The following is a 23,549-nucleotide window of genomic DNA, read 5'->3' as shown; positions in this document are numbered from 1 at the left end:
AAAAAAAATGTAAAGGAAACTTTTTATTTTTATTTATTTTTTTAGCACCATTCTTCAGCATCTACAAAAAGAATGCAATTGCAGACTGTTATTTTTTCTTACAATGGGCACAATGGAGGTTTTGGTTTGTCTTGTGCAAGACTGCTTCAAGCTATGGCTGCATGCTGCCTCCTCCCGGTGCTCATGTTAAGGAAAAAAAAAAAAAAGACCTGAATTGGTTGCTAGGAGAGACTAACAACAAACACCAGTCCTCCCAGCTCACAGCAAGCGGCTACTGGAAGCAACAGCAAGAAAAATACCAACTTTTAAATCTCAAACTTGAGGTGACTCTGATTTGTTTGTATAATGTTGAGTGTTGCCATGGCAGTTTTACCAAAGGTGGGCTGGGAGGAGTGTTATGCTGTTCCGGGGGCCAATGCTGAAAACAAGGCTTTAATTGAAGAGGTGAGAGATTTTTTTTTATTATATATGACAATATTGTCATCGTGATTATTTTGTCTATTTGTCTAGTAATGCAAAAAAAGGAAAAACACCCGGAAAGTAATGAAATGTATTGCAAAATCTGTCAATTGATCAAGAAAATTTGACACTAATATGCACAATCATGGTAATTTTGATTTTCTAAGAGAAATTCATAATCACCAATAAAAATACCTTGCTAAGAATTTTTATTGAGAAAAAAAAATGCAAATTTCGGTTATGATTTTTATTTGTTTTTCTGACCATCATTGATGTAATTTGATTCCATCTTCACAGATTATCAAGAAGAGGAAGGAACTTGTGCGACTGAGAAGCAAGCGAGAGAATCATAAAGATCAAAAACAATTGGCCTCAGAATTCCTGAGACATGTTAAAGCAGAGCTGCAAAATATGGAGGTATCGTATTCTCCCCCACGCTCACCTCACACAATGCAGATAACGAATATCCAATTGTTCTCATGCTTCCGATGAAGGCCCTGTGCCAGGCAAAAGACAGAGAAGCAGAATTGGAGACGCACCTCACTGCCATTGCACAGAGGGAAATTGGCCATCTGGCGCAGGAGAACGCTCAGATGGAAAATGACCTTCGGTTTTTGAACGAGAGGAAAAACACGCTTGAGGTTGCTCAACTTCTAACCAACATCAAATATCAAGCAGGCGCTGCAACGTGACCACTGTTTTTCCGTTCTCATCAGAGTCACATATTCAAAGCGAAACAGAGGCTCGAGCAGTTTCGCACCCGAATGAACTGGGACCAGCAGGCCCTGGATTCTTTTTTGGAGGAGTCAGCACAAAAAGAAGACGACGTGATGGCCATCATGAAGTATTCACAGCAGGATGAACAGAAGATCAAGGTAATGAGAAGATCTTGTGTTTAAAGGCCTGTGTCATATTTATTGTCTATCCCACAGTCACTTACTTTGGCCATTGAGAGGACAACGCGGGAGGCAAATAAAAAGCGCAAAGCACTCGACACGGAAATGACGGAAAATTTATCTGCACAGGTACAATACGGCAAAATCTCTGCTTGGTTCTTGTCTTTGTGGTGGCTGTGTGTGAGTGTAAAAGCAGGAAATGTATCTGAATGAATTCCATATATTGTATTTTCCGCACTATAAGGCGCACCCAAAAACCTCAGATTTTCTCAAAAGCCGACAGTGCGCCTTATAATCAGGTGCGCCTTATATATGGACCAATATTGAGCCACTACAAATGTATATATCTTATATATGGACAAAGTTTTAAAATGGGCCATTCATTGAAGGTGCGCCTTATAATCCAGTGCGCCTTATAGTGCGGAAAATACGGTAGGCAAAAATATTTTTACCTCATACATACTAAGAGATACATTTTTTGGGCTTATGTGCGAGTTGAATATTATTTGTGGTGCCTATTAGGCGCCATATACTTATAGAATTATATATTATAATTATATAAATTATGTAATTATAAAAATATGATTATATAATAATTAATAATTAAAAAAACAAACGACATAATTTTTGCCAAGAAAATAGATTCCGAATTTAGAATTTCCCATTGTCCTGTCAGGTTGCTTTAGATAAGACTAGCGAACATCTGCAGCATGCTCACCAGGAAACTGAGCAGATCATCCACCAGTGGGAAAACACTATCCATCAGATGAAGCAAAGAGATGCTGAGATGCATCAGTCTGCTTTGGTAACCGATTGAATATTTTTACCAACACGGTCAGGAATTTTCAAAGTTCGTACTTCATTCCAGAAACTTGCAGAGATCAACCAGAACATCAGGGAAAGGAATAGCTCCTGGACGGAAATGAAGGACTTGCACGATTCACAGGTGAGCGACAACAAGGAAAAAGAAAGGAAATTGACTGCAGCCAATCGTCAGGCTGCAAAACTGCGGCAGGAACTGAAAGAGCAGGAGAAGAATTACCTGGAGATGCAAAACGAGGTAAGCAGGATGAAAGTGTCTGGTCAAGAGAAAGTTTTCATCAGCAAGTTTTTCTGTTGCTTTTAAACATGAGCACAAAAACAACAAATAACAGAAAATAAAAAATGCGAATACTGATTGAGTTTTCGACTGTTTGCAGCTCAAAGGCTGTAAAACCTCGCTGGATAAAACAGCAGCCACTGTTGAGTCGATGAAGTGCCACATCACCGGGCTCAAAGATCAAATCCAGAACAACAACGTCAAGTCGGTCAGACATTTTGTCATCGCTATAAACAATCGGGAAATACGTTTGTTCATCTTTTGATTGCAGACTGAAGCAAACCTCGGCCCAAAATGGTGCCCTTGAGGAGAAGCTGAAAGCTGTGACTCAGAACGCGCTGAGTGAAAAGGAGAAAGCTGCCCAAATGGAACAGTTCCTCACAGATGAGGAGCAAGCCATCAAGGTGAGGAATTTTATGACTGACTTGCCAATATTAGCGGTAAAATTATTTGCAGTTCAATTAATAATTTTGATAATTTGGGACAAGGAGCTGGATGCCCAACTGCGTGACTGCAGAGAGGAGCTCTTTCGTAGCAAACAGCATGTTGACAACCTCAAGAGAATGGAGAAGGACTCTTTGGCACAAGAGTTGCGGAGCAAATCCACCATCACCGCTTTGGAACGAGAGCTCAGGAAACAGGAGAAGCATTTGCTAAGACAGCAGATGATCATGAATGAAAAGGTATGCTAGCTAAAAAAGAATTCAAATGAGACTTGACTGACTTTTTTAAAATTTTTTTTTTTTATAGGACTTCCAGATCATTTTTTTGGAGAAAAAGCTTGCTCGACTACAAGGTGTTCACGACTCCGATGAAAAGCAAGTGTTAGAAATAAAGATCAATGAACTTTCCAAAGCCCTCGATGAGATGATGAAGACATCGGGCAAGATTATCAACGCAATCAAAGAGTCTGAAGTCAGTCCGTGCACAGACAGAAAAATTCAAAAAGATTTCTATTTGTCATTGAATATTTGGAATGTTTTGTCTTCGACAGGGTGACGTTCGCTATTTGAGGAAAGAAAACGACAAGGCAGCAGCGGAGAAGGAAGAGCTATGCAAAAAAGTTGAAGAGTTGAAGCTAATCAATAATAGTATTGAGAAAGAGCTGAAGAGACTCGGCCTCAATAAGCAGGTATTATTATTATTATTATTATTATTATCATTATTATTATTATCCACCAATCCATTTTATTCTTATTATAATTTTATTTTTATTATTGGTGTGAAACTTGGACTATCAGAGTGTCACCATTCACGTTGTCGCTCATCATCAGGAAATACTCGTGGAGCAGAACATCTTCAAGCTGGAGGTGACCCGAAAGAGGGATCTCCTGTTCAGCAAAGCCAACACTGTGGTGTCCTTGGAAAAAAGACAACTGAACATGAAGAAAGCCATCCAGGAGAGGCAAGAGGAGATCAGAGTCTACAATCAAATGCTCAGCCAGGAGCTGAAGATCACAGAGCAGGAGAGACAGAAAATCAGGTGAAACTCTTCAGGTCCTTCCTAAATTTTCAGTCGAGTCATCTGAGACGTTCTCACTATGTTGATGATGATATACAAGCTAGCATGTCAACCTTTCCATCGAGTCAGTTCATTTAAAAGTGATTCCGTCACAGTGCCGAACTGAATGGAAAATTTTCCAAGATTGACGGCATGAAGAAACATTTTGAAGTGGTGACTTTTTCAATGGCAACCCTTGGAGAGCATGAGGAAGATGCAGTGATGTGTCAAGCTCACTACATCGCTAAGGTAAGACGACTTCCAACATAAAGCGTTATTATTTCCAAAGCACAGTGCTGCAGAACTTAAATGTTTTTCGTGAGAAAATTTCCAATTACACTTACATTGAGAAAAAAAAAAATAATAATTTGCCTGGAACAATTAAAGTATGTGCATTGGAGCAATCAAATTGGGAAACAATGTGTGACAAATTTAAAATATTATTTTTATCCACAAGGCGGCGCTACAGAGAGCAGAACTCATGGAGCAAGTCGAGTGTCTAACTGCCAAAATTCGCAAGGCTGAACAAGAAAATAAAGCTTTGGAAAAGACAACACTATTGTTGAATATCAGCAATTCGGAATTCCACACCTCAGTCAACAAAGCAAAAGAATCCAGTAAGTCAACATTTTTTATTTGTTTAGTTCCACTACTTTTTTTAAAATTCTTTCGTTAGGTCCTGAATTCCAGGAAAAAATCAAGATGGAGGAGCAGTTAGGTATGGCTGAAGAATCGCTGAAATATAAAAAAAGACAAGTCAGACAGCTTCAACAAGAACAACAGGTTATTCCTATTTATTATTAAGCTGGATGCCTAAATCATTAACGTTTTCATTTGACTTTTATGTTTTTGGTTCAGGAACTGAACGACACCTTGGAGAGTCTCCTACAGGCCAAACAGGTGGAGAACCAAAAGATCGAACACGTGCAGTCCCTCATTAGCAAACTGAATCGGGAGGTTGCTTCCCAGCAGGAAAAAATCCACAGAGCCACAAAACAGGTTTTTTTATCCTACATTAAATTTTCTGACCGTGCAATTAATTGAGGAGTTCTCTTTAATATAAATATATTTTTATCTGCCCAGTGCTCAAAACTAACCCAAAAGATCCGCTCCTCAAGAAACACCAAGTCAGAGACTTTTGAGGAGAAGGACATCAAGCTGAGACAGTTAAAAGACTTAAACAAGAGCATCAATAAGATGCTCAATGATACCACGAAGGACAAACCTGACCTCAGATACGTATTGGAAAAGTATTTTCTGCAGGTAAACGGCTGGAAGTTTGAATTAATTTCATAATGATAATCATTAACATCATTGTCAGAAGATGAATCATTTTTGTTGTCTCTTAGACCAACTTGTCCTTTCCGTCTCCTCCGTCCACTCCAAGCAGCCACCAAAGCTCCAAGATCAACTCAGCTCGAAGCTCCGCCTCTTCCAGGTCCGACACACACGCACACAAACATTGCGCCAATCATATATTGTTCTCCAACCTGCAGGTCTTCAGCATCCTCACTCAGCAGACACAGCACCCCTGCACCCCAGTCCCTTTTATTGAAGACCGTGTCCCTAAGTCTGGATCTAACTGGGCCCTCCCCTCCTGTTTCATCTAGCAGGAGCTCCAGTTCAGCCAGCAGCAAACTGAAGAGTCCATAGTTGAAGACACTTTCAAACAAGTTCTACCAATTGAGATGATAGGGCTCTAGTTTCTTAGGGCTCTGTGGCGCCCCCTTCCCCAAAATCCTGATATTTTAACAGGGGTGTGTAGACTTTTTATACCCACTATAAATTGTCATAGAAAGAACACAATGAACGGTTTGTCAAGAAAGAAACTACTACAACTCCCGAAAAAAAAATGAATGATCAGTTTGATCAATAAATAATCTAGAAAATGTTATGGCTTTGAACTTCTGAATTGATTATCAACAGTTTTCTTACATGTAAAGTAGCAGGAATGTGCATCGAAAGCCGTGGACGTCGACTAATACAACAGCGACACACTAAAATGGTGAAATGAAAGGATTCAAACCTGCATTTGTCACACAGCTATGGTTCTCACACAAGTAACCCACTGGGAACAAATCCATTTATATGGTAAGGCTAAGCTAGTGGGGCTCCCAAAATGCGACATTAAATATTAAGAGTCCTGGAATACTTTTTGTATTAATGTAGCTGTTTTTTTTTAAATTTCATATTCATTTATCTTAAATAAAATAATATAATATAAAATAATAATTAATTGATTCATTGTAAATAAAACAATTTTTAAAGACGGAAATATAAATAATAGAATAAATGAATTGTTGTATATCACTATTTTCCAAAGTGCTACATTAAATATTAATAGTCCTGGAATGCTTTTTGTATTAATGTAGTTTTTTTCATATTAATTTTTCTTAAATAAAATATCATATAAAATAATAATTAATTGATTCATTGTAAATAAAACATTTTTTTATTATTGGGTTAATTAAATTGAAAGACGGAAATATAAATAATAGAATAAATTAATTGTTGTATATAACTATTTTCCAAAGTGTTACATTAAATATTAAGAGTCCTGGAATACTTTTTGTATTAATGTAGCTGGGTTTTTTTTAAATTTCATATTAATTAATCTTAAATAAAATATCATATGAAATAATAATTTAATTGATTCATTGTAAATTAAAAAATATATATATTATTGGGTAATTAAATTAAGACGGATATATAAATAATAGAATAAATGAATTGTTGTATATCACTATTTTTGGTTGCATTTTTTTTCTAAAATTTCTAATTTGAAATGTATTCTTTGAAGACATTGTGCAGAACTTTACCAATTTAAACTCATGTGATCTTCTTTATTGTTAGAACAAATGTCCCATTAGATTCCATCTGGAAGACTTCATAAAGCTGAAACACAAATCATTGAATAGCATAAGTAGATTTATTTCTCATGCCAGTGCACAATTAACTTAACTGCGACATAGTTTCAAGTTACCTTGTCAAAAACGGGTTGGGCCGCTATCTCATTTAAGTCAATTTGGGACAGAACCCTCATCTCTAAAATGGCCACAGCTGCAGGCAGACACACAAAAAACCTTCAGACAACCTTCTAACAAACATTTGCCTTGTAATCACTAAAAATGCATACTTTACATTTTTAACTTTACTCACTTGTTTGTGCAGCACATGAGGTCAGAGACACAACAAAAAGGACCAACAGAAGCATTATGAAGATGAAGAAGTCGTGTCGGGCAAAGTTAGAAAAAGTTCCTTCTGCTCTCACGGGGCTCCTTTGACCACTCTGTACCAGGAAGTGAAACCTCATCGTCACTCTCAAGTTATGCACACCCTACTGTATTGTTGTGCTAGTCTCTTATTCTTGTCAAAGGTAAGAAGCAAGTATTGTCTCCGAGTTAATGTTTGAAACTTGTCATGGAAACACAAATCCACCCACCCTGCGATTCAGTTTCGTATTCCCATGTCCCTAACCTGTGAGATAAATTCATTTGTTATGGGTCCTCTGCTGCAATGTTCCACATGAACTATCCTTTTAAGCCTTCACATCAGTTAGAGTGGACAGAACCAAGTTGCACAGCCGACCGAGCACGCAGGACATTCTGACCCAATTATGGACCTGAGATTCCTCATTATAATTTTGGCCGTTGGTGTTGGAGCAACACTCACCATCTCGCTGGCGAAGGGCACAGCGCAGTGCAAAATCAAATGGTGAGTTGGCTTTTCTTTCCATCGTTATTATTCGGTGACAATTTATTTCTTCCCTTCCTTGAGTTTAATTTGTTGCATCATCACACTCCTAACACAAAAACAGCGTGTTTTTAATTAATTAAAAAAAACAACCTTTAAAGTGTTGCACTTAAAGATTACACCTAAGAAAAATGGAGATTCAAATAAGTAAAAAAAATATAAGTGTGTCTCTGCTCTCTGATTTGCAGGTTGTTTGGAATCCCGTGTGAAGAGGTCTATGGAACACTGGTGAACCAGATCAAGGCGTGGCAGATCCAACAAAGCTGCCTAGATGCAGGAGAGATGTGCTCATATGAAGTCAGTTTATTACTACACTCACCAAAAATCAAAATGTATTATTTTTAACTTTGCCAATTCAAAACTCATTGCAGCTTGTGTCGACTGCTCCGTACCTGATAAAAGCCACGCATACGTCACCAAGAACCAAGAAAGTCAATGACCTGGAATTTCTTCTGGAGCAGTCCACGATTTGCAAAGTGACTGTACGTTATTTACGCTTCTTTTTTCCACCTTAACTAGATTTCCTAATCTTTTTTTTTACGAGTATTTTTTTGTCCTTCACTCCTGTAAGGACAGTGAAGGACACACGCGCACACCACAAAAAAAAAAAAAAAAAAAGACATAAGTCTATGGACATTCACATCTAAATTAGTAAGTGGTTGTGTGCGAAAAAAAAGATTTATTGATCTGATAGCTAATTAAAGTGTTTGGATCATACAGGGAGAAGGAATGTCTGAGGCCTCCAAAGATCCAGCTGATAACAGTACCAACTTCTGCAGCCTCCAGAACCTGATGGACGGTGAGTAATTGCATGCAGGAATCCACTCGTTCTCTTGCCTACATTTCCAACATAAACTGTAATAATTGTTGAATATAACCCATGTAAAAAAAATATAATAGAAATGGATTTCCAATGTCAAATTGACTTAACTTGGACAATACTAAAAATAATACTAAAACTATTACGGAAACTTAAAAAAAAAACTAACACGCTTGCTCTAAAAACTTAAAAAAAAGGAAGACACAACAAAATAAACCATCTAATCCAGTTGTGAACTGGTCATGTGGTACGTACATGTTTTCTTTCAGGAAGTCACCTGATTGAAGTTGAAGGATACAAACGCTTCACCAACAAATGGATCTGCGCTGGCTTTGAGAATGCCAACTGCTCATTTCCATGAACAAAATAGGAAAACCTGAGAATTGATGCAACTCGGAGCAGATCAGAGAGAGACAGTATTTACAATTGCTTTTTATTTTTAAGTAATTTGAAAACACTTTGCAGAGTTACAAATAGTATACTGCCAAATCCGATAACTGATCAAATATTACTACTGACTTTTTTTTTTTTTTGAAGAATCTCCCTGTCTTCAACTTGCTCTAGAAAACGGATGAATAAAAGACATAAAATGTGGGAAGACATTGGAATCAATCATTTTAATGTGATAACAGCAACTCACTCTGAAACATCACGTTAAACAGTACTTCTTTATCAAGCCTTGTTCACAGTGTAAAAACACAAAACACAAAATTATACAAAGTCTCTACAAATGACGGAAACTCTCCTACAATTTGGAAGTCCATGCATTGTCAAAGGCCCTCCCAGTTCATTTTTTAGTCCAATAAAACAAGAATAAGATTCTGTCATAATCCTCATGGAAGATACTGAATGATCTCTATTGAGAAATACACTACTCCCAAAATGTTAAAGATGCTGGTGAAATTTTAGGATCAACCTAAAATATGCTTTGCAGAAGAAATTTGACCTTCTCTAAATTTTTGGATAAAATACCTGCAATTTATTTCCTCGTTTAGATGGCAGCAAAATATGCACCAAAAAAAATCTAATTATTTTATTTATTTGTGCAATTACTCACCTTTCTGGGTGGGTGGGTACAAGCTAAATTTTTGTGAGTAGTGTACGTTGCTTTTAAAGGGTCACGAGTGCCTGCCCCGCCAGGCGTCATTCGATAGTGCAGGCCTTTTTTTAAACTTGACCTGGCGTGTCACGTTCACAGACGCGTGCGAGCGTTGTTTTTCTGTCTGTGACGAGACAAAATATCAGCTCATGTTTGTCCGCATCTTATTGTCTTTTCTCATCCGGGTGAGTCAAGCAGCAGTAGAGTAGCTTTTGGGTGTTTCTGGTAGCAAGAGCTGTTGAGAAGAGAAAAAAAAAAAAAAAGAGATTAAGAATTTCTTTCTGAAAATGTGGACTAAACAAAACATTTCAATCATTTACTGTTTAGCGTGCGCAAGAATTTGGGCCTCCTCTCCTCGGGCAGATGGATGGCCACGTAATAAACGGGCACCCCTGAGAGGGCGATGGCGATGCCTATGAGAGAGTTGATGGTGTCTCCAAACAGAGGAACAATGACTAAGAACAGGCTGCACAGGCAGTAGATGAATGGGAAGAGCAAGGGCATCTATGGAGAGAAGAACCCACACATGATTTCATTTCCTCTTTGAGAACCTGCTTTGGTAAAAGGATCTGTTTTCACATTTTGTAATCATGATCATCTCCTTCTAAGAAATGATGCTGTCCAATTTCAAAGCATCGAATTTCACCGAGACTTGCCAAAAAAGCAGAAGGAAACACAATACCTTGATAGGTCTGGGTCTGTCTGGCTGGGTGAAGCGCAGATAAATCAGGCCGGCCACAGACAAGCCCACGTAGAGCCAGTAGCTGAAACTGAAATAGTTGATAAGCTGGAACACATCCTCCACGCACAGAAAAATCAGGCCCATGATGCCCTGTAATGATAAAAAAAAACATCAACTCTATTTTTGGATGGATGGAATTAGATGTTGGGAGGACCTCACATTAAACAACAGTGCCGGGATAGGTGTGTAGCGCTTCAAATGGATCAGACTGAGGGTGTCTGGGAGGTGACCTTCTCGAGCACCCACAAAGTACAACCTGCACCAAAAGGATAACTTTTATGAGAAAAACGACTTGTGTGGCGTAGTTCACTCAGTAGTTCAGATGACCTTGAAGCAGCAATAATGGAGGCATTGAGTCCCCCATAGCAGGACATGGCCACTGACACAGGGATGACCCATTTGAATGGTCCCAGAACTTCATTCCCAAACGTCTGTGGAATCAAATTTGCCACGCTCAGTTTCGAATCACCACAATTCATTGAATCCAGATTTAATCTCAAATAGGGGGAAAATCATATTAAGTTAAAGCATTCCAGAAATAGCAGGACTATATTTAGCAGCAGAACGATTGTTGAGGCCTCACCACAGCCACGGCGTCACTGGCCAGCAGAGAAGGCATGTCCAGAACTACATAGTAGGCCACGTTGGTCAGCAGATAAATGATTGTCACGATGGGCATGGAGATGGCAATGGCCAGCGGGAGATTCCTGTGGGAACAAAGAGAGACGGACGGGCTAAAGGCAAAAGCTTCAAAATCAGGTACGGACAGACGTTTAATTTTATTTCTCTATTCTTCATTTTACCTCTGTGGATTCTGAATCTCCTCAGTGACAAAGTTGAGTGTGTCCCACCCGGAGTATGAGAACAAAGCTGAGTAAAGAGCCAAAGCGATGGCGCCAGGATCCGTGGAGGAACCCTCAAATGGGCTTTCGAAGCTCGTCGTCTCGCCTAGGCAAACAAGTTGAGTGAGTAAAAGTCACTTTTTCGACACGAGAGTCATTTTGGGTGATCGATTGCCACTTACCGGTGGACAATTTTAGGATCCCTACCATTATGATGAGGAGGAGGGCCGATAGTTTAGCGTATGTGAAGATGTCCTGGACTATCGTCCCCCACTTCACACAGGCACAGTTGATAAAAATGAGCATACCTGTAGAAGCCAGAGGAGAAAAAAAAATTAGAAATAATTCAGCGGGGTTACCACGATGTCAGACATAAATAGGTGTCTTTTTTTTTTTTTTTTTACACAAGCATTAATATTTTTAATTTCTACTTAAGCACAGTGAGTACTTGTACCACCTTTAGCTTTTTTTTTTTTTTAAAGAAAACTTCCCAATAGGTTAAGTAATTGAAGAACATAGTGCTAAAATGAATAATAATTGCTGACAGTGACAAAGCAAAAGTGAATATTTTACAGGGCTTGGAAAACATTTATAGTTTATTTCTATCATTTGAGATACAAAAAAAAAAAAAAATCCAACTTACACAGGCAGGCTGCTGCAATGAGGCGTACAGCATTGTATGGAGGGCTGCAGGTGGGATAGTAAGCCTCCACCAGATAGTTAGCGAAGGTCAGAGAAATCACAGCCTGGCTGGCCGGCTCAATCAGAAAGATGGATGTCCACAGGCGGATGAAGGCCAGGAAGCCACCAAAGGACTCCAGGATGTAAGCGTAACTGGCTCCAGACTTGGTGATGGTGGTGCCCAGCTCGGCATAGCACAAGGCCCCGAATACTGAAAAGATGCCGCCGAGAGCCCAGATGACCAAGGAGAGTCCAAAAGAGGTGCTGTGCATAAGGACTCCCTTGGGGGAGACGAAGATCCCGGAGCCGATCATGTTGCCCACGATGAGACAGACGCCGTTAATGAGTGAGATTTCTCTCTTCATTTGCATTTTCTCGTCTTTTGGTGCGTTTAAATCCACGTGGGATGGAACGCGGCCTCTCGGACAGATCTTCTGAGATATGGCCCCCATTTTCTCTCTTATTTCAGCCATTTTTCTTGTAGTGCTGAGAAAGAAAATTCACAGAGTAATTAGGTCACATTATTAGGTACACATACAATAGTCAAGTTCAAGGGAAGAAATCCTTTTTTTTTTTTCTTTAAGATAAAAAAATCTTGTAATATTGTACATTTAATTCTGGAAAAAACATCTCGACACAAATACATTTGGCACAACAATACCATGTCGCAAATGTGACTTTTCTCACAGTGACATTGAGCTCCATACCAAACTCCGTGAGCAGGGTCGTACAATAAAAAGGTCAGGCAAGCTATCAGATTCACACTTAGAATCATCAACAGGCGCTTTTACCTCCTTGGTCCAGTCAATGAGTGTTGACATGAAGGAAACCAAATCACTAAATTGCCTGAGAAGACAACAGGAGTGACTTACCTTAATGTTCAGATCAAGTGCTGTTTGGATTAATCTTAGTGTCATGGGCCTCTTCCAAACAAGGCCATGAAACAGTCATGGGCTCACATGTGAGCAGTAGCACAAAACAAGATAACCGATGAGGCAAGCCTACAGTTTAGCTCAACTACATCTCACATGTGTTTTTCCCAGCTCCATGCAAAAGTACATTCTCTTGTTCCCCTCTGTGCTATTTTCAGTCCGGGGGCAGACCTTGCCCCCCCTCCCTTCTCCTACAGAATTAAGAACAGGACACTTCTGGGTCAAAACTTTGCAAAGTCAACATATATGAGTAGTGAAAGAACATATAGAGAGTATGTATAAAAAAATAAAAATAATAATAATAATCTCCACTGGTATGGACTGCCGTACAGAAACTTGCTATAGATAGTCGTCCGATAGTGATTGGCCTCTTACACATGCGCCTAAATATAGAAGTGAAGTTAGCAAGAATGTGAAAATAAGGGCAGCCAGAAGTCAAAAGATGTTACTATAAAAGATTGTATACATATTTACATATTTGACATTACACAAATGTCACATCACCAAACAAAAATGCCACAATAATGAAATAATGATCTGGTCCTAATACACTTAATAGAAAATACAATGAAACAATACAAATAAAATCTGGAAAAAAAAAAGAAAAATAATAATATAAAACAGAATTACAAAGATTACCGACTATAGACTTTACCAAAATATAGCGGCAAATAATTACAAAACGGGAAAAAGTAGTTATTAAATGCTGTTAATGTGCATTTACATAATGTTCAGATGTCTGTGAAATATTACCATTTGGCCTGCATTGATTTTTGTTCTAAAATGTATCCCATCACTTCCTGAGACAATGCTTTTATTTTGAAATCCATCCTACCACTTCCTGTTTGCCAGAGCAGGCGATCTCCACCGCATGGTTTGACGCATGAGTAAACAGTACTAGTATCAGAATAAGTTAAGTTTTGGCCAGACATCGGTTAAATTGGCTGTGAAACGTTGGTCATAATGTTAATATCATCTTCATTTGACATAATGAGGTGATCAGGAATGTAATATCTAAAAATTATTATCTGACATTAACATAGTGACTCGTAAGGATTTGTTGCCATTAGTCTTTGTCACAGTCTGTCAGCAATTATTTGTCACAGTCTACCATCTTCCATTACAGGTCTACATGTTCTTTGAGATGTTGTGGGACACCAAAAGCGGCGGTGCGCTGGGCACCGAGACGGCGGCGGCCGAAATGATTTCAATGGGGTACGGCTGGAGGCCCATCTGCTTGTTGTGATGAAGCTTGTGGACAACCACCCGGCAGAAATCTTCGCCGTGCCTGTGGCAGTTGTCTAGGAGTTGGCGGACCTTGGCGGCACGCGTGGCCTGGTTCACCACCAGTTCGTAATCCTCACGCATTAGCATGGCGCGAGCGAGCAGGGCGTCCAAGCTTTGATTGAGGCATGCTTCCGTCATCTGCGCCACGATCTCCTCCCGTCGCGTCGACACCCACTGGCCGACGGGACCCTGTGAAGGTGACGAGCGGTGTAATGGAGGAGAATTATCTGCTGGGAGGAAGGAGATGAATTATATGGATGATTGGAAAATGTGGGAAAAACAACCTGGATCTTTTGAGAACTAGGGTCTTAACCAACAACACCTTGTGGCTCTGCACAATTTACACGCAGTGTAAGGGCCTCCAGATGTGTTTTGTCCTCAGTTATGGGCAGAGCAGCTTGGAGAGATTGGCTCAGGTGGTCGACGGGCCGGGCGCTCTGGAAGCCGTTCAGATTGTTGCCAGGGTCCTTCAAAGATTCAGGGTGCTCCAGAGTATGAACGCCGACTGATGATGGCGGTCCCGCTGCGGTGGCACAGGCGCCAAAGTAAAGCACTTCATGTTCAAGCATGGACACGTAATAATAATTTTAAATAATTTTACAGAGCGAGTGTTACCTTTGAAAGACTCCATGTTGGTGCTGGTGAGAGCGCCCGGAAGCGATATGTCTATTTCCGGACATGAACAAGAGCCGGAGCCTGAGGTGGAGCTTTCCTATCAAACACCAATGGCGGATGACGCATACACTAAATAAGTTGTGCTTTCGAGTCATTGTATTCTTTTGTATACGCAGGAGGATGCTGACTGACCGGCCATGGGCGGGATGTGTCCGTCAGCTTCGTCAGAGTTTCGTCCTCAGCCATTTTTTCACTCTCGGGCTGTGGCAAGCAGCAGCTGGATTGCTGGATCATCAGTGGATGGAGAAGATGGGAAACATTTAAGTCATACTGACTCACAACAAAACAATGTTGGCCAACCAAGGTAAATTGGAAAAATCAGTGTAATTTATTCGTCATATTGTGGACTTAATCTTAAAATACCCACCCCCTACAGCAATAAATGGTTACATGCGCATTCTTAAAAGCAACAGAAAGAGGAAGGCACTCTATCACTCCCGTTTTCTGCATGACACCTTCCGGGGGATTTTCCTCAAAGTGAAATATATGTCACGGGCTTACACCACGTGAAAACGTACAGTGCAATCATCGAGTGACTCATACTCAGTTTCAGGTTCCCTGTGAGGAAAAAAAAAAAAAAACGACGTACTAACCTTTGACTTGTTGATCTCCAGCACAGCCATAAGGAAGTCCATTTGAGTGAACTTCCTCATCATGGGCTCCAGTTCAATGAGACACTCTGAAATGACAGTGAGGATGTCACCTGACGTCACATCAGTGTTGCAACTTTAAACAGGTCAGCTTGTTCAAGACTTACACAAAACTTTGCCTGACGGTGCATTTGCACAATAAAGTTACCAAAAGGTCAAAAGGGGCTCTGTGAAGATCGGTCCGTGTCATCAATATGAGGTTGGAGAAATATGAGTTGTACGTGCATGAGTGTGTGTGCTCACTGAGGAAGGAAGGTCGGTCATCGGGGTTAGCGGTCCAGCCGCAGGTCATTAAGCAAACAAGCGTATCTCTGCTAGGGATCTGATCAGACAAACTGGCGTAGCTGGTGTCAGGACGCATCCCACGAAGTACGTTGAACATGATTTTCATTGGGTTGGTCACGTCTAACACACACACACCAGTCGGACAAAAAAGTCACATTAAGTCCACTTGATATTATTGGAGAGTGAATAAAAAAATAAAAAAAATACCATCGTATGGAATTTGCCTGGAGAGCACCTCCCACATGATGATGGCGTAACTTTAGAAGGAAGAGGCAGAGACATGAAACCTGAACCTCCCTATCTTGAGCGTTCATCACCAATCTTTCCACGACGTCTCACCTGTACATGTCATGTTTGATGTCAGCGCGGCGGCTCTTGGAGGGTTCGTACTCCTCAGGGGGCATGTAGATCACCGTGCCCCTAATTTCCGAAGGTTCCGACACTGAGCCTTTACTGACAGACAGCTGGCGCCACTTGGAAAGACCAAAATCTGCAATCTAGACGGAAGATCAGAGTACTAATAAACGGCAGTAACAATGAGCGTAATCAAATCATTGAGAACAGAGATTATTCGTAAATGATTAAATAGTACAGTCCAATAAATTCAACAACCTTCAAATCGAATTTAGGAAATTTTGGAAAGCTTTCCAAATACTACTGCTGAAAATAAAACTAAACCACCCTACACGAACCTTAGCATGGAATTCACCGTCCAATAGAATATTCTGTGTCTTCAGGTCATGGTGAAAGAGTGGCGGGGACATGTTGTGAAGGAAGTTGACCCCCAAGGCAATCTCATAAAGGACTCTCAGTCTCAAAGGCCAGGCGACCGCAGGGTACATGTCCTTCTACAAATTTAATTACAGTGTGAGTTGATGACACAAACCTCTTGCCTATTTGTAAAAAGAAAATCCCCCAATGTAATTCCTCCCACAATGTTTCACTTTTGTTTTCAGAAAGAACAGTTGCATTAAGATAAACGATGCATATGTGGATGGGCCAGCAAAAGTAGAGCTTAGGCGCCCCGAAAAGACTAACTAAAACAAATGAAACTGGTATGGAGACGACTTATTATCAAGTGAACTTGTAGCTATACACATTTGTCACAAGGTATGTAGCCTGGATTATTTAAAAGAAAAGAAAAGGTATAATTGTTTATGTTATACCAAATAATTTTGGTTATGAGTAAAAATATTTTTTTATCCTATCTCACAATCCCTCAAGTACCAGACGGACCTTGTGACAGAAATGACATCTAAAGAACATTTTCGTCTACCTCATGCAGAAGTTGGTCCAGAGAGCCATTGCTCATAAACTCGGTCACGATGCAGAAGCACTCAGGCTCGTTGCAGATGCCGAAGATTTGGATGATGTAGTTGAAGCGAGCTTTGTGGAGGACCTCAGCCTCCTTCAGCAGACAATTCCTGTCTCTGCAACATAGACGTTTGCTAATTCACAATCAATTATATGAAGGAAGACAAAACGGATAGATGGATGGTTTCATTTGGGGAAATACTAATACCAGAAGAGAGCGTCTACATGTGGCAAACGTTGTTGTAATTATAATTATATTGTAATTTCAGCTTCTCACTTGTGATTGGTGGTGATTTAAAAAAAAATGAAACAGCAAAGGAGCAGAAATATTTCAGATGAAAGTGCAACAGGACATCATTTTAAACTCGAATAGTCAATACAATAATCGGTTCCAAAAATATATATTTTTAAAAAGGCTGGGAATCGCTGATAACCACTGGTGATCCCCACGCATCCATTCATCGATTCCTTCTGCTCCATCTTCATTTCGTGCAAAATATGACCATAGACCTAAAAAAAAATCTAATCCAACCTTTCGCCGAACGGGGAATCGAGCTTGAGACACTTGATGGCCACGGTGGTCCTCCAGTCGGAGTGCTGAGCCTTGAACACGGTACCGAAGGCGCCTCTGCTCAGGTAGCTCAAGTCGATCAGCTTCTGGCAGGGAATAACCGGCAACGTGCTGGTCAGACAATCAACGTTCAAGTAGCCAGTAGCAGCTTGCAGATCCATCGCCGAATGTGAGCCTTCTGCTTTCAAAAGGCGTCAGATCTCACTTGACTGCTGCAAAAAGCAGAAGTGGCCTTTTTTTTTAAAACGCAAGGAGGAGGAGCAGTCACACACATCTCATTGACATGACGTGTGCTAGTGAGCTAACCTAATGAAGAAGAAGGAAAGGAAGGAATCGTGAGTGGAAGTGACACTTCGGGGTAATTGCTGGGGAGGGACAGTATATGACCATCATTTACACTCGGAGGTTTTATTTGTGTTTTGTCAGGTAAATAATAACGTGGCAGCATCCGACGAGACAACGCGATCACTCGTAGGAATGAAGCAAGCGGGTTTGTTATTGTTATTGTTCAAGACGTCACGCTTCCGGGTTGGGTGAAGCTGCCTTCAGTGACATCGGAATCGACAAATTTTGAGGCTCTCGCCACCTTTGATTTTAATAATATAAAAATTAAGCTATTTATGAAAGAGCATTAATTTATAATTAAAATTAACAATGTTCTTTATTTTACATGATCAAATATCTGTATTTTGTAAGTACAGACATGAGTACTTTTGCCATCTGTCAGACCGTTAGACGGAACCAAATTTCTCGTGTGTTCCATGACGGACATATTTAAGTGTTACAAACACGTGGTGATGGAGCGCTGTGTTCGAAATTCTAAATTTGTTGTCCCGATTTGAGGTGTAAACCGACACATCTACACTATTCTGCTTAATTTATCAATTTTACACCACTGAGAACCACAGTCTACTATAATCATGGACTTGTCAGTGTCTGGAAAGTCTCCAAACTGGATGCTGTTGCACCCAGAGGTGAGTGTGTTGAATATGATAGGAATTTGCAACCTACTAAAATAAAACGTGATGCCAAAATACACCGTATGTGTTTTATTCAGTATATAAAGTTGACGTTCCTCGACGTGGAAGACATTGAACAAGCCCATGCTGCTTTCCTTGTTTACCTGGACCTCACTGAGGGTACGTTTGTCAAGTTTTTTTATTTTTATATTCAGTCTCCGGCCAATGGATGACACACAACACGACTACTAGTTAATATACTGTTTACTAATAAATCACAAAAGTATGTGTCGCATTGAGATGTCCAGTAATCTCATTTTACCTGACTAGCTACATTTAGTTTTCCCACTTGTGTGCCAAAGTTGCCCGACAAAGAGCATACTTCTACATGGATCTTAAAATGATATCTCTGTCTTTGTGTATAAATGGTACCGTTTAAATAAACTTGACTGACCTTACTGTTTGCAGTGCGTCATTGGAAAGAGGTGTCCTGTGTTAAAAGTGATCAACTCAAACTGGTTTTGCTGGAAGCGAAAGAGAAAGAAGGATCGGCCATTCAGTCAGTTCTCCCGCTGCCCGTGCATCGCTCTCTGAGCCACAACGAGTGAGATGGAAAAATTGTCATCAATTATGTGTGAATTTTCATAATCATGTTAGTTTAACTTGAATAAAGATGTTGATTCTTAACTTAATAGTTTTTAGTAAATTTGGCTACAAATACAAAGCGCGATCCCTAATTAAAACGTATTTACTTTCTTCCTTAACAGTATACGACACGTTTTGGACAGAGGTTTTCCTATGCTGCTGTGTGCTGTAGCCTCAGACTCCACGCTGGTCTACCAGAGGTTAACTGATGGCTTGGTGACCCCCGACCCACCAGCAGGTCCCTTCCAAGACGAGGGACGCCGGCAGCACAGGAAGAGACGACAGCAGCAGTCGACATAAGATGAGAAGCACAAATAATGGTGCGTAAATTATAATGGAATTATCTGCGAGGTCCTGCGAGGATGTATTAGAATGATGTCATAACTAGTACGACCTTTAAATAAATATCAAATATAATGAATGAAAGTTATACGAGTAGGCCAAAAGTGGAATCACATTACAATACTAATAGGAGTCTAAATGTTTTCCATCCGCTAATAGTATGAAATTACACATTTCAAAAGTGGAGACTTTTTCCAGGTTAAACTTTTGACGCCAGTTTTAGTTCACACATTTGGGTCAACAGCAGTAGAGATCAGTTTAAAAGAAAAATAAGTTTATTTTTTTTTCTAGAAAAACAAAAGACCAACATTGACAGTAACACCGGTGAGTGAAAGACTAACTCCAAATAGTACGTGACTTCACCTGGACCGTGATATTGAAGCGGGTCAGTACGTAGTGAGTCGATCGTGCGAGTGTGAGTGTTTTAATGTGCGGTGATGAAAGGAAGCAACCCTGAGCCTTGTTTCACATAAATATATTAGAAAGAAATGAGGGCAGACACACAGACGTTTAATTTGGGCCCAGAAATGGTAGAAAAGAGATTAGTTTCTTGGAATGCAGAAGCCAACCTGGTGATTTTTTTTAAGGGCGGCAGATGGAGGCAGTGGGTGGGTGGCTGGGCCTCATGCATGAAACATCTGTTCGTATCGTTTTGCTCACTCCTAATTCAATTGTTAATTTTCTTTTTTTTTTTTTTTAATCACCAGGCTTTAAGTCTCTGTAAGCCGCATGGAAGCTGCTTTGAAACATAATGAAATAGCTAACATTTCATGAAAACATGACTCAAGGCAAAGGAATTCGAATTGCTGAATACATCGTTCTTCTTTTTCACCCCAAAGAATTCATTGAGAAGAGCACAGCTTAATGTATTAGCCCATTTGATTTAGGATCAAATTAATAGATGCTATAATATTTTTCCCCATAATTATATTTAAGTGGCAAATCAGAAACATTCATGCATGAAGCCCTATTTTCTGACTTGTCGTAAACGTCCAGCCGTGACTTTAAGGAGAAATCATCCAAGCAAAGAGTCCCTTTTGGTCCCTGACATCCCATGATGGCTTTTCAATAAAGTAAACAAAAACCGAAGTCCTCAACTCGTAAGCCGTCTTTGATTTTTGGTCATTGGATGAGACAAGAAGGAGCTTGGTGTTGAGCAGGAAAGGCAAGAAGTGGCTCAGTGGAGTTTTGTCCTTCTGCCCTTGAAAACAGGTGGAATGATACACTGCAACACTGACATGCTCTCCAGTTGATGGCCGCTTGATCGTGGTGCTATGTCACATCTTCCTCTTCTGAGCAGTAATCCCTGCCCTGGAAGAAATTGATACTTTAGGATACGGTAGCAGAAAGGTCAACTCACTTGAAAATCAAGCAATTTTGTCTCCACTAGCTCGACGCTAACACATCATGAAAAATGTAACCGATGTGCTCATGATTTGCATCGATAGTCTAAAATGCGACGCGTTTGTTCTTCATACCTTTTCGATTTTCTCGTCAAGCATCCTGAAGAACTCTTGCTGGCTCTCTGACGAATGAATGCTCCTGTGGGAACAAAACAAAATGTAATGTCGGTGTGAAAATACAAGAACTGATGGGACTCTTACAGAATCTTTCCATCTTCATTAGAGCCTGTCTCATCCATGTGTTGACTTTTGCCGAGCAAAGCACTTTTCTCCTGATGACAAAAAAAAAACAGACTGTAATCAGTTATCATGTTCACCTTACACTGTGTACAGTATATTACAATAAATAAAAAAAGTATATAGTATTTTTATTTATACATAGGTTTCAAAATGAATGAAACCACTAAACGATTATCAAATCTATTTGAATTTAAATGCCCTGATTTCAGCCTCACAACAGTAATTCGGCTCTGATTTCTGTAATCTTTCATAATATTGATTTTGGATTATTCCATCGATATATTTTTTTTAGGCAACCAGTGGAAATAAGTTGGTTGGATACAATTGAGTGAGCCTATTTTCATTCATTCATAAGTAAATTACACAAATAAATAAATAATATGCATTATGTAATCATATAAATGTAACAAACTGTGCTGTCCTGGCTGTCCACTCTTGCTTCCTCTCCACTGATGTACTTGACTTTCTCCACTCCTTTCATCTTGTACTCCTCTGCGAGCGAATGGGAGAGACAAAAGAGGCAGAGAGGAGCACATCTCCTTGTATTAATCCACGACAGCAACGCCCGGCGGCCCACTCGCGGCTCAAATCCACCCTTTCTCACACTTCAGTTCCCGACTAAGTAATTATGTGCTTGATTTCTCACGCTGCGGTCCAAATCCTCTCTTCACAATGCTTGGCAAGCGGCAAACACACGAGGTGTCAGCCTGATTCTCCTCTCGCCGTGTTTGCGTGGCCTCCCTTCTCATTTCTGGCTTTCAGACAGCAAGGGACTAAAATACTCCCATGCAAACATGCAACTATTGTAGGATCAACAAACCAGAGAAGAGGTCTCCATTGCTGTGGGCTTTGCCCTGGTCCTCTTCACTGTTGGGCACTGCAGACACCTGCTTAGCGGAGGTGCAGCCCATCTCCTTCTCCTCCTCCTCCTCAGCCTCCCTTCTCCTCACCCGCGGGCATCACGACCGAGTCTGGAGGGAAGAGAAAGAGTGATGAGTATTGAAAGACAGGAACTTAAGTCCAAAAAAAAAACTGGTTAAAACCGATACATCGATTCAACTCCTTTACATTTGCAGGCGTCTTATTTTTAACTTAACTATTATTTTTATACGATTAAATACAGATGTATTAATGTGTTACCTGTACTATGTTACCTTATTCTACAGTTACATTACTCTTACTTGAGTATAATTTGTAGCTACTCTATCCACCTCCCACCACTGCACACAGGAGACCATTTGAATAGTGCAGCAGACATAAAGCTCAAGCTAACCTCCAAAACCAGAGGGAAGAACCCTCTTGAAGTTGCTCATTTTTAGAACGGTCCCACCCTGCGTTGGCAGAATTCCCTCCACCCGCAGCTTGAAGCCACTCAATTCTCGTAATCAATTAGTCATGAAGCAGCAGCACCGCCCTCACTTGAAAGCACATCTCATTCCCAGACAGTCTTGGAGTGACAATGACTAGCCGGGCTCCATCCACGTTCAGCAGCACTGATCTTGCCAAAGACGGTGCACGGTGGTGCCAGCCCAGCTGTACTGCAACAATGGATCCTTTTTTTTCTCGCTCTCTCTCGCTCGCTCTCCAGGCCTTTCAGTGGGGTCATTGATTAGAGCATCCAGAGGTGGGGGTGGGGTTCTGTTACACTCTCAAGGATTAAACTGGCTGCTCCATCCATAACAGATAGACCTGATCTATAAAAGTGAGCTGCATCAGGCTGTGGGCCAGGGATTGATCCCTTTTGATGAACCAGCTGAGTGCCCAAATGCAGTTATCTGATCCAGACATTTTTTAACCTTAAGCTTGACTGCAGCCCACAATAACTCATCGGGCATTCCTAGACGGGAGCTTGATCCAATTTTAAAACCTCACCGAAGCAGGCGAGGGATAATGCCACATATAAGAAAGGGGGGTGGGGGGGCAAAAACAACCATCTCACATGAACACAGTCGCAAAGATTTTCAACTGTTAAAATAGGATAGGCAAAGAAAAAAATTACCTCTCAGGAGTATCCATAGTTAAGGAGTCAGTCGTCAGGTTTCAGATCATAGAGGATTTTGGAGCCAGACACAACGCATCTGCGCCTCTTAATTGAAGGCAGCATCCGAAGTCGAGATGCAGTCAGTCCGTCTACCAGCTGTCTGGCCGGACGCAGGATGCTGCCGATTATACCCGATGTAAATGCTTATCCGAGCCGTAACATGTGAAATTGAAATGAAACAAATCTATTACATGTAAATCAAAAATCGGTGTTGCTTTCACATCGAGTGCGCTGTGCGAGACGATCTCATCGACTCGACGGAAAAATCCACTCCAGTGTTACACAGGCTTCTGTTGCAACACGGTCGTATTTC

At 40.5% G+C, this 23,549-nt stretch overlaps 6 protein-coding genes and 1 long non-coding RNA gene across 9 annotated transcripts; 3 read left to right on the top strand and 4 right to left on the bottom strand.

Annotated features, from left to right (window-relative positions):
- Positions 1-84: 84 nt before the first annotated feature.
- Positions 85-5,984, top strand: ccdc39 (coiled-coil domain 39 molecular ruler complex subunit). The gene is made up of 19 exons (XM_049747714.2): positions 85-444; positions 757-876; positions 954-1,100; positions 1,176-1,334; positions 1,392-1,484; positions 2,032-2,160; positions 2,224-2,415; positions 2,555-2,658; positions 2,726-2,858; positions 2,943-3,137; positions 3,205-3,369; positions 3,449-3,586; positions 3,729-3,937; positions 4,072-4,204; positions 4,413-4,572; positions 4,632-4,738; positions 4,814-4,954; positions 5,039-5,218; positions 5,305-5,984. Exons 1-19 carry the CDS (start codon positions 346-348, stop codon positions 5,563-5,565), a joined length of 2,865 nt encoding a protein of 954 aa, XP_049603671.1. The 5' UTR covers positions 85-345; the 3' UTR covers positions 5,566-5,984.
- On the bottom strand, positions 4,569-7,264 carry LOC125985279 (uncharacterized). Its single transcript, XR_007487244.1, has 4 exons — positions 7,115-7,264; positions 6,939-7,015; positions 6,775-6,850; positions 4,569-4,690 (listed from the first exon to the last, which is right to left on the bottom strand). It is a non-coding gene; the product is annotated as an uncharacterized lncRNA (long non-coding RNA).
- wu:fc46h12 (uncharacterized protein LOC568958 homolog) lies at positions 7,191-9,128 on the top strand. Its single transcript, XM_049747946.1, has 6 exons — positions 7,191-7,331; positions 7,499-7,669; positions 7,897-8,005; positions 8,080-8,190; positions 8,429-8,507; positions 8,798-9,128. Exons 2-6 carry the CDS (start codon positions 7,572-7,574, stop codon positions 8,887-8,889), a joined length of 489 nt encoding a protein of 162 aa, XP_049603903.1. The 5' UTR covers positions 7,191-7,331; positions 7,499-7,571; the 3' UTR covers positions 8,890-9,128.
- Positions 9,129-9,130: 2 nt separating this feature from the next.
- On the bottom strand, positions 9,131-13,117 carry LOC125985178 (Y+L amino acid transporter 2). Its single transcript, XM_049747802.2, has 10 exons — positions 12,765-13,117; positions 11,855-12,378; positions 11,394-11,519; positions 11,173-11,317; positions 10,953-11,076; positions 10,697-10,800; positions 10,529-10,625; positions 10,310-10,459; positions 9,948-10,131; positions 9,131-9,862 (listed from the first exon to the last, which is right to left on the bottom strand). Exons 2-10 carry the CDS (start codon positions 12,363-12,365, stop codon positions 9,792-9,794), a joined length of 1,512 nt encoding a protein of 503 aa, XP_049603759.1. The 5' UTR covers positions 12,366-12,378; positions 12,765-13,117; the 3' UTR covers positions 9,131-9,791.
- Positions 13,118-13,266: 149 nt separating this feature from the next.
- LOC125985164 (receptor-interacting serine/threonine-protein kinase 2) lies at positions 13,267-18,071 on the bottom strand. Of its 2 annotated transcripts, XM_049747775.2 has the most exons (12): positions 17,913-18,071; positions 17,568-17,818; positions 16,998-17,151; positions 16,414-16,569; positions 16,061-16,218; positions 15,929-15,978; positions 15,680-15,841; positions 15,380-15,465; positions 14,919-15,011; positions 14,727-14,823; positions 14,434-14,634; positions 13,267-14,341 (listed from the first exon to the last, which is right to left on the bottom strand). In XM_049747775.2, exons 2-12 carry the CDS (start codon positions 17,765-17,767, stop codon positions 13,953-13,955), a joined length of 1,746 nt encoding a protein of 581 aa, XP_049603732.1. In that variant the 5' UTR covers positions 17,768-17,818; positions 17,913-18,071; the 3' UTR covers positions 13,267-13,952. The 2 variants fall into 2 exon arrangements, with proteins under 2 accessions (XP_049603732.1, XP_049603734.1); XM_049747777.1 differs by lacking the exon at positions 17,913-18,071 and having other exon boundaries at positions 13,267-14,338; positions 17,568-17,901.
- A 47-nt stretch (positions 18,072-18,118) lies between these two features.
- tsen15 (TSEN15 tRNA splicing endonuclease subunit) lies at positions 18,119-19,530 on the top strand. Its single transcript, XM_049747947.2, has 4 exons — positions 18,119-18,580; positions 18,664-18,745; positions 19,034-19,169; positions 19,333-19,530. The coding sequence occupies exons 1-4, from the start codon at positions 18,527-18,529 to the stop codon at positions 19,508-19,510; spliced, it is 450 nt and encodes a 149-aa protein (XP_049603904.1). The 5' UTR covers positions 18,119-18,526; the 3' UTR covers positions 19,511-19,530.
- A 275-nt stretch (positions 19,531-19,805) lies between these two features.
- zgc:55943 (uncharacterized protein LOC406337 homolog) lies at positions 19,806-23,545 on the bottom strand. 2 transcript variants are annotated; one of them, XM_049747953.1, is made up of 7 exons: positions 23,428-23,545; positions 23,195-23,354; positions 22,016-22,166; positions 21,608-21,687; positions 21,157-21,227; positions 21,031-21,094; positions 19,806-20,863 (listed from the first exon to the last, which is right to left on the bottom strand). In XM_049747953.1, the coding sequence occupies exons 3-7, from the start codon at positions 22,104-22,106 to the stop codon at positions 20,825-20,827; spliced, it is 345 nt and encodes a 114-aa protein (XP_049603910.1). In that variant the 5' UTR covers positions 22,107-22,166; positions 23,195-23,354; positions 23,428-23,545; the 3' UTR covers positions 19,806-20,824. The 2 variants fall into 2 exon arrangements, with proteins under 2 accessions (XP_049603910.1, XP_049603908.1); XM_049747951.1 differs by having other exon boundaries at positions 23,195-23,506.
- Positions 23,546-23,549: the final 4 nt, after the last annotated feature.

This window comes from Syngnathus scovelli, chromosome 17, assembly GCF_024217435.2.
Source record: "Syngnathus scovelli strain Florida chromosome 17, RoL_Ssco_1.2, whole genome shotgun sequence".
NCBI lineage: Eukaryota > Metazoa > Chordata > Actinopteri > Syngnathiformes > Syngnathidae > Syngnathus > Syngnathus scovelli.
This window is presented reverse-complemented; position numbering and strand designations above follow the sequence as displayed.

Coding starts and splice junctions, on each gene's coding strand:
- zgc:55943 (XM_049747953.1), bottom strand. CDS start 22,106: ATGGGCTGCACCTCCGCTAAGCAGGTGTCTGCAGTGCCCAACAGTGAA. Junction 21,095..21,156: donor AATGAAGATGGAAAGATTCT/GTAAGAGTCCCA, acceptor TTGTTCCCACAG/GAGCATTCATTCGTCAGAGA. Junction 20,864..21,030: donor TTGACGAGAAAATCGAAAAG/GTATGAAGAACA, acceptor AATTTCTTCCAG/GGCAGGGATTACTGCTCAGA.
- ccdc39 (XM_049747714.2), top strand. CDS start 346: ATGTTGAGTGTTGCCATGGCAGTTTTACCAAAGGTGGGCTGGGAGGAG. Junction 2,416..2,554: donor ACCTGGAGATGCAAAACGAG/GTAAGCAGGATG, acceptor GACTGTTTGCAG/CTCAAAGGCTGTAAAACCTC. Junction 4,205..4,412: donor AAGCTCACTACATCGCTAAG/GTAAGACGACTT, acceptor TTTATCCACAAG/GCGGCGCTACAGAGAGCAGA.
- tsen15 (XM_049747947.2), top strand. CDS start 18,527: ATGGACTTGTCAGTGTCTGGAAAGTCTCCAAACTGGATGCTGTTGCAC. Junction 18,746..19,033: donor TTACCTGGACCTCACTGAGG/GTACGTTTGTCA, acceptor TACTGTTTGCAG/TGCGTCATTGGAAAGAGGTG. Junction 19,170..19,332: donor CGCTCTCTGAGCCACAACGA/GTGAGATGGAAA, acceptor CTTCCTTAACAG/TATACGACACGTTTTGGACA.
- wu:fc46h12 (XM_049747946.1), top strand. CDS start 7,572: ATGGACCTGAGATTCCTCATTATAATTTTGGCCGTTGGTGTTGGAGCA. Junction 7,670..7,896: donor GCGCAGTGCAAAATCAAATG/GTGAGTTGGCTT, acceptor TCTGATTTGCAG/GTTGTTTGGAATCCCGTGTG. Junction 8,191..8,428: donor CCACGATTTGCAAAGTGACT/GTACGTTATTTA, acceptor TGGATCATACAG/GGAGAAGGAATGTCTGAGGC.
- LOC125985164 (XM_049747775.2), bottom strand. CDS start 17,767: ATGGATCTGCAAGCTGCTACTGGCTACTTGAACGTTGATTGTCTGACC. Junction 16,219..16,413: donor ACGGTGAATTCCATGCTAAG/GTTCGTGTAGGG, acceptor TCTTCCGTCTAG/ATTGCAGATTTTGGTCTTTC. Junction 15,466..15,679: donor TGACCGACCTTCCTTCCTCA/GTGAGCACACAC, acceptor CTGTCATTTCAG/AGTGTCTCATTGAACTGGAG.
- LOC125985178 (XM_049747802.2), bottom strand. CDS start 12,365: ATGGCTGAAATAAGAGAGAAAATGGGGGCCATATCTCAGAAGATCTGT. Junction 11,077..11,172: donor GAGATTCAGAATCCACAGAG/GTAAAATGAAGA, acceptor TTGTTCCCACAG/GAATCTCCCGCTGGCCATTG. Junction 10,132..10,309: donor ACAGACCCAGACCTATCAAG/GTATTGTGTTTC, acceptor TTCTCTCCATAG/ATGCCCTTGCTCTTCCCATT.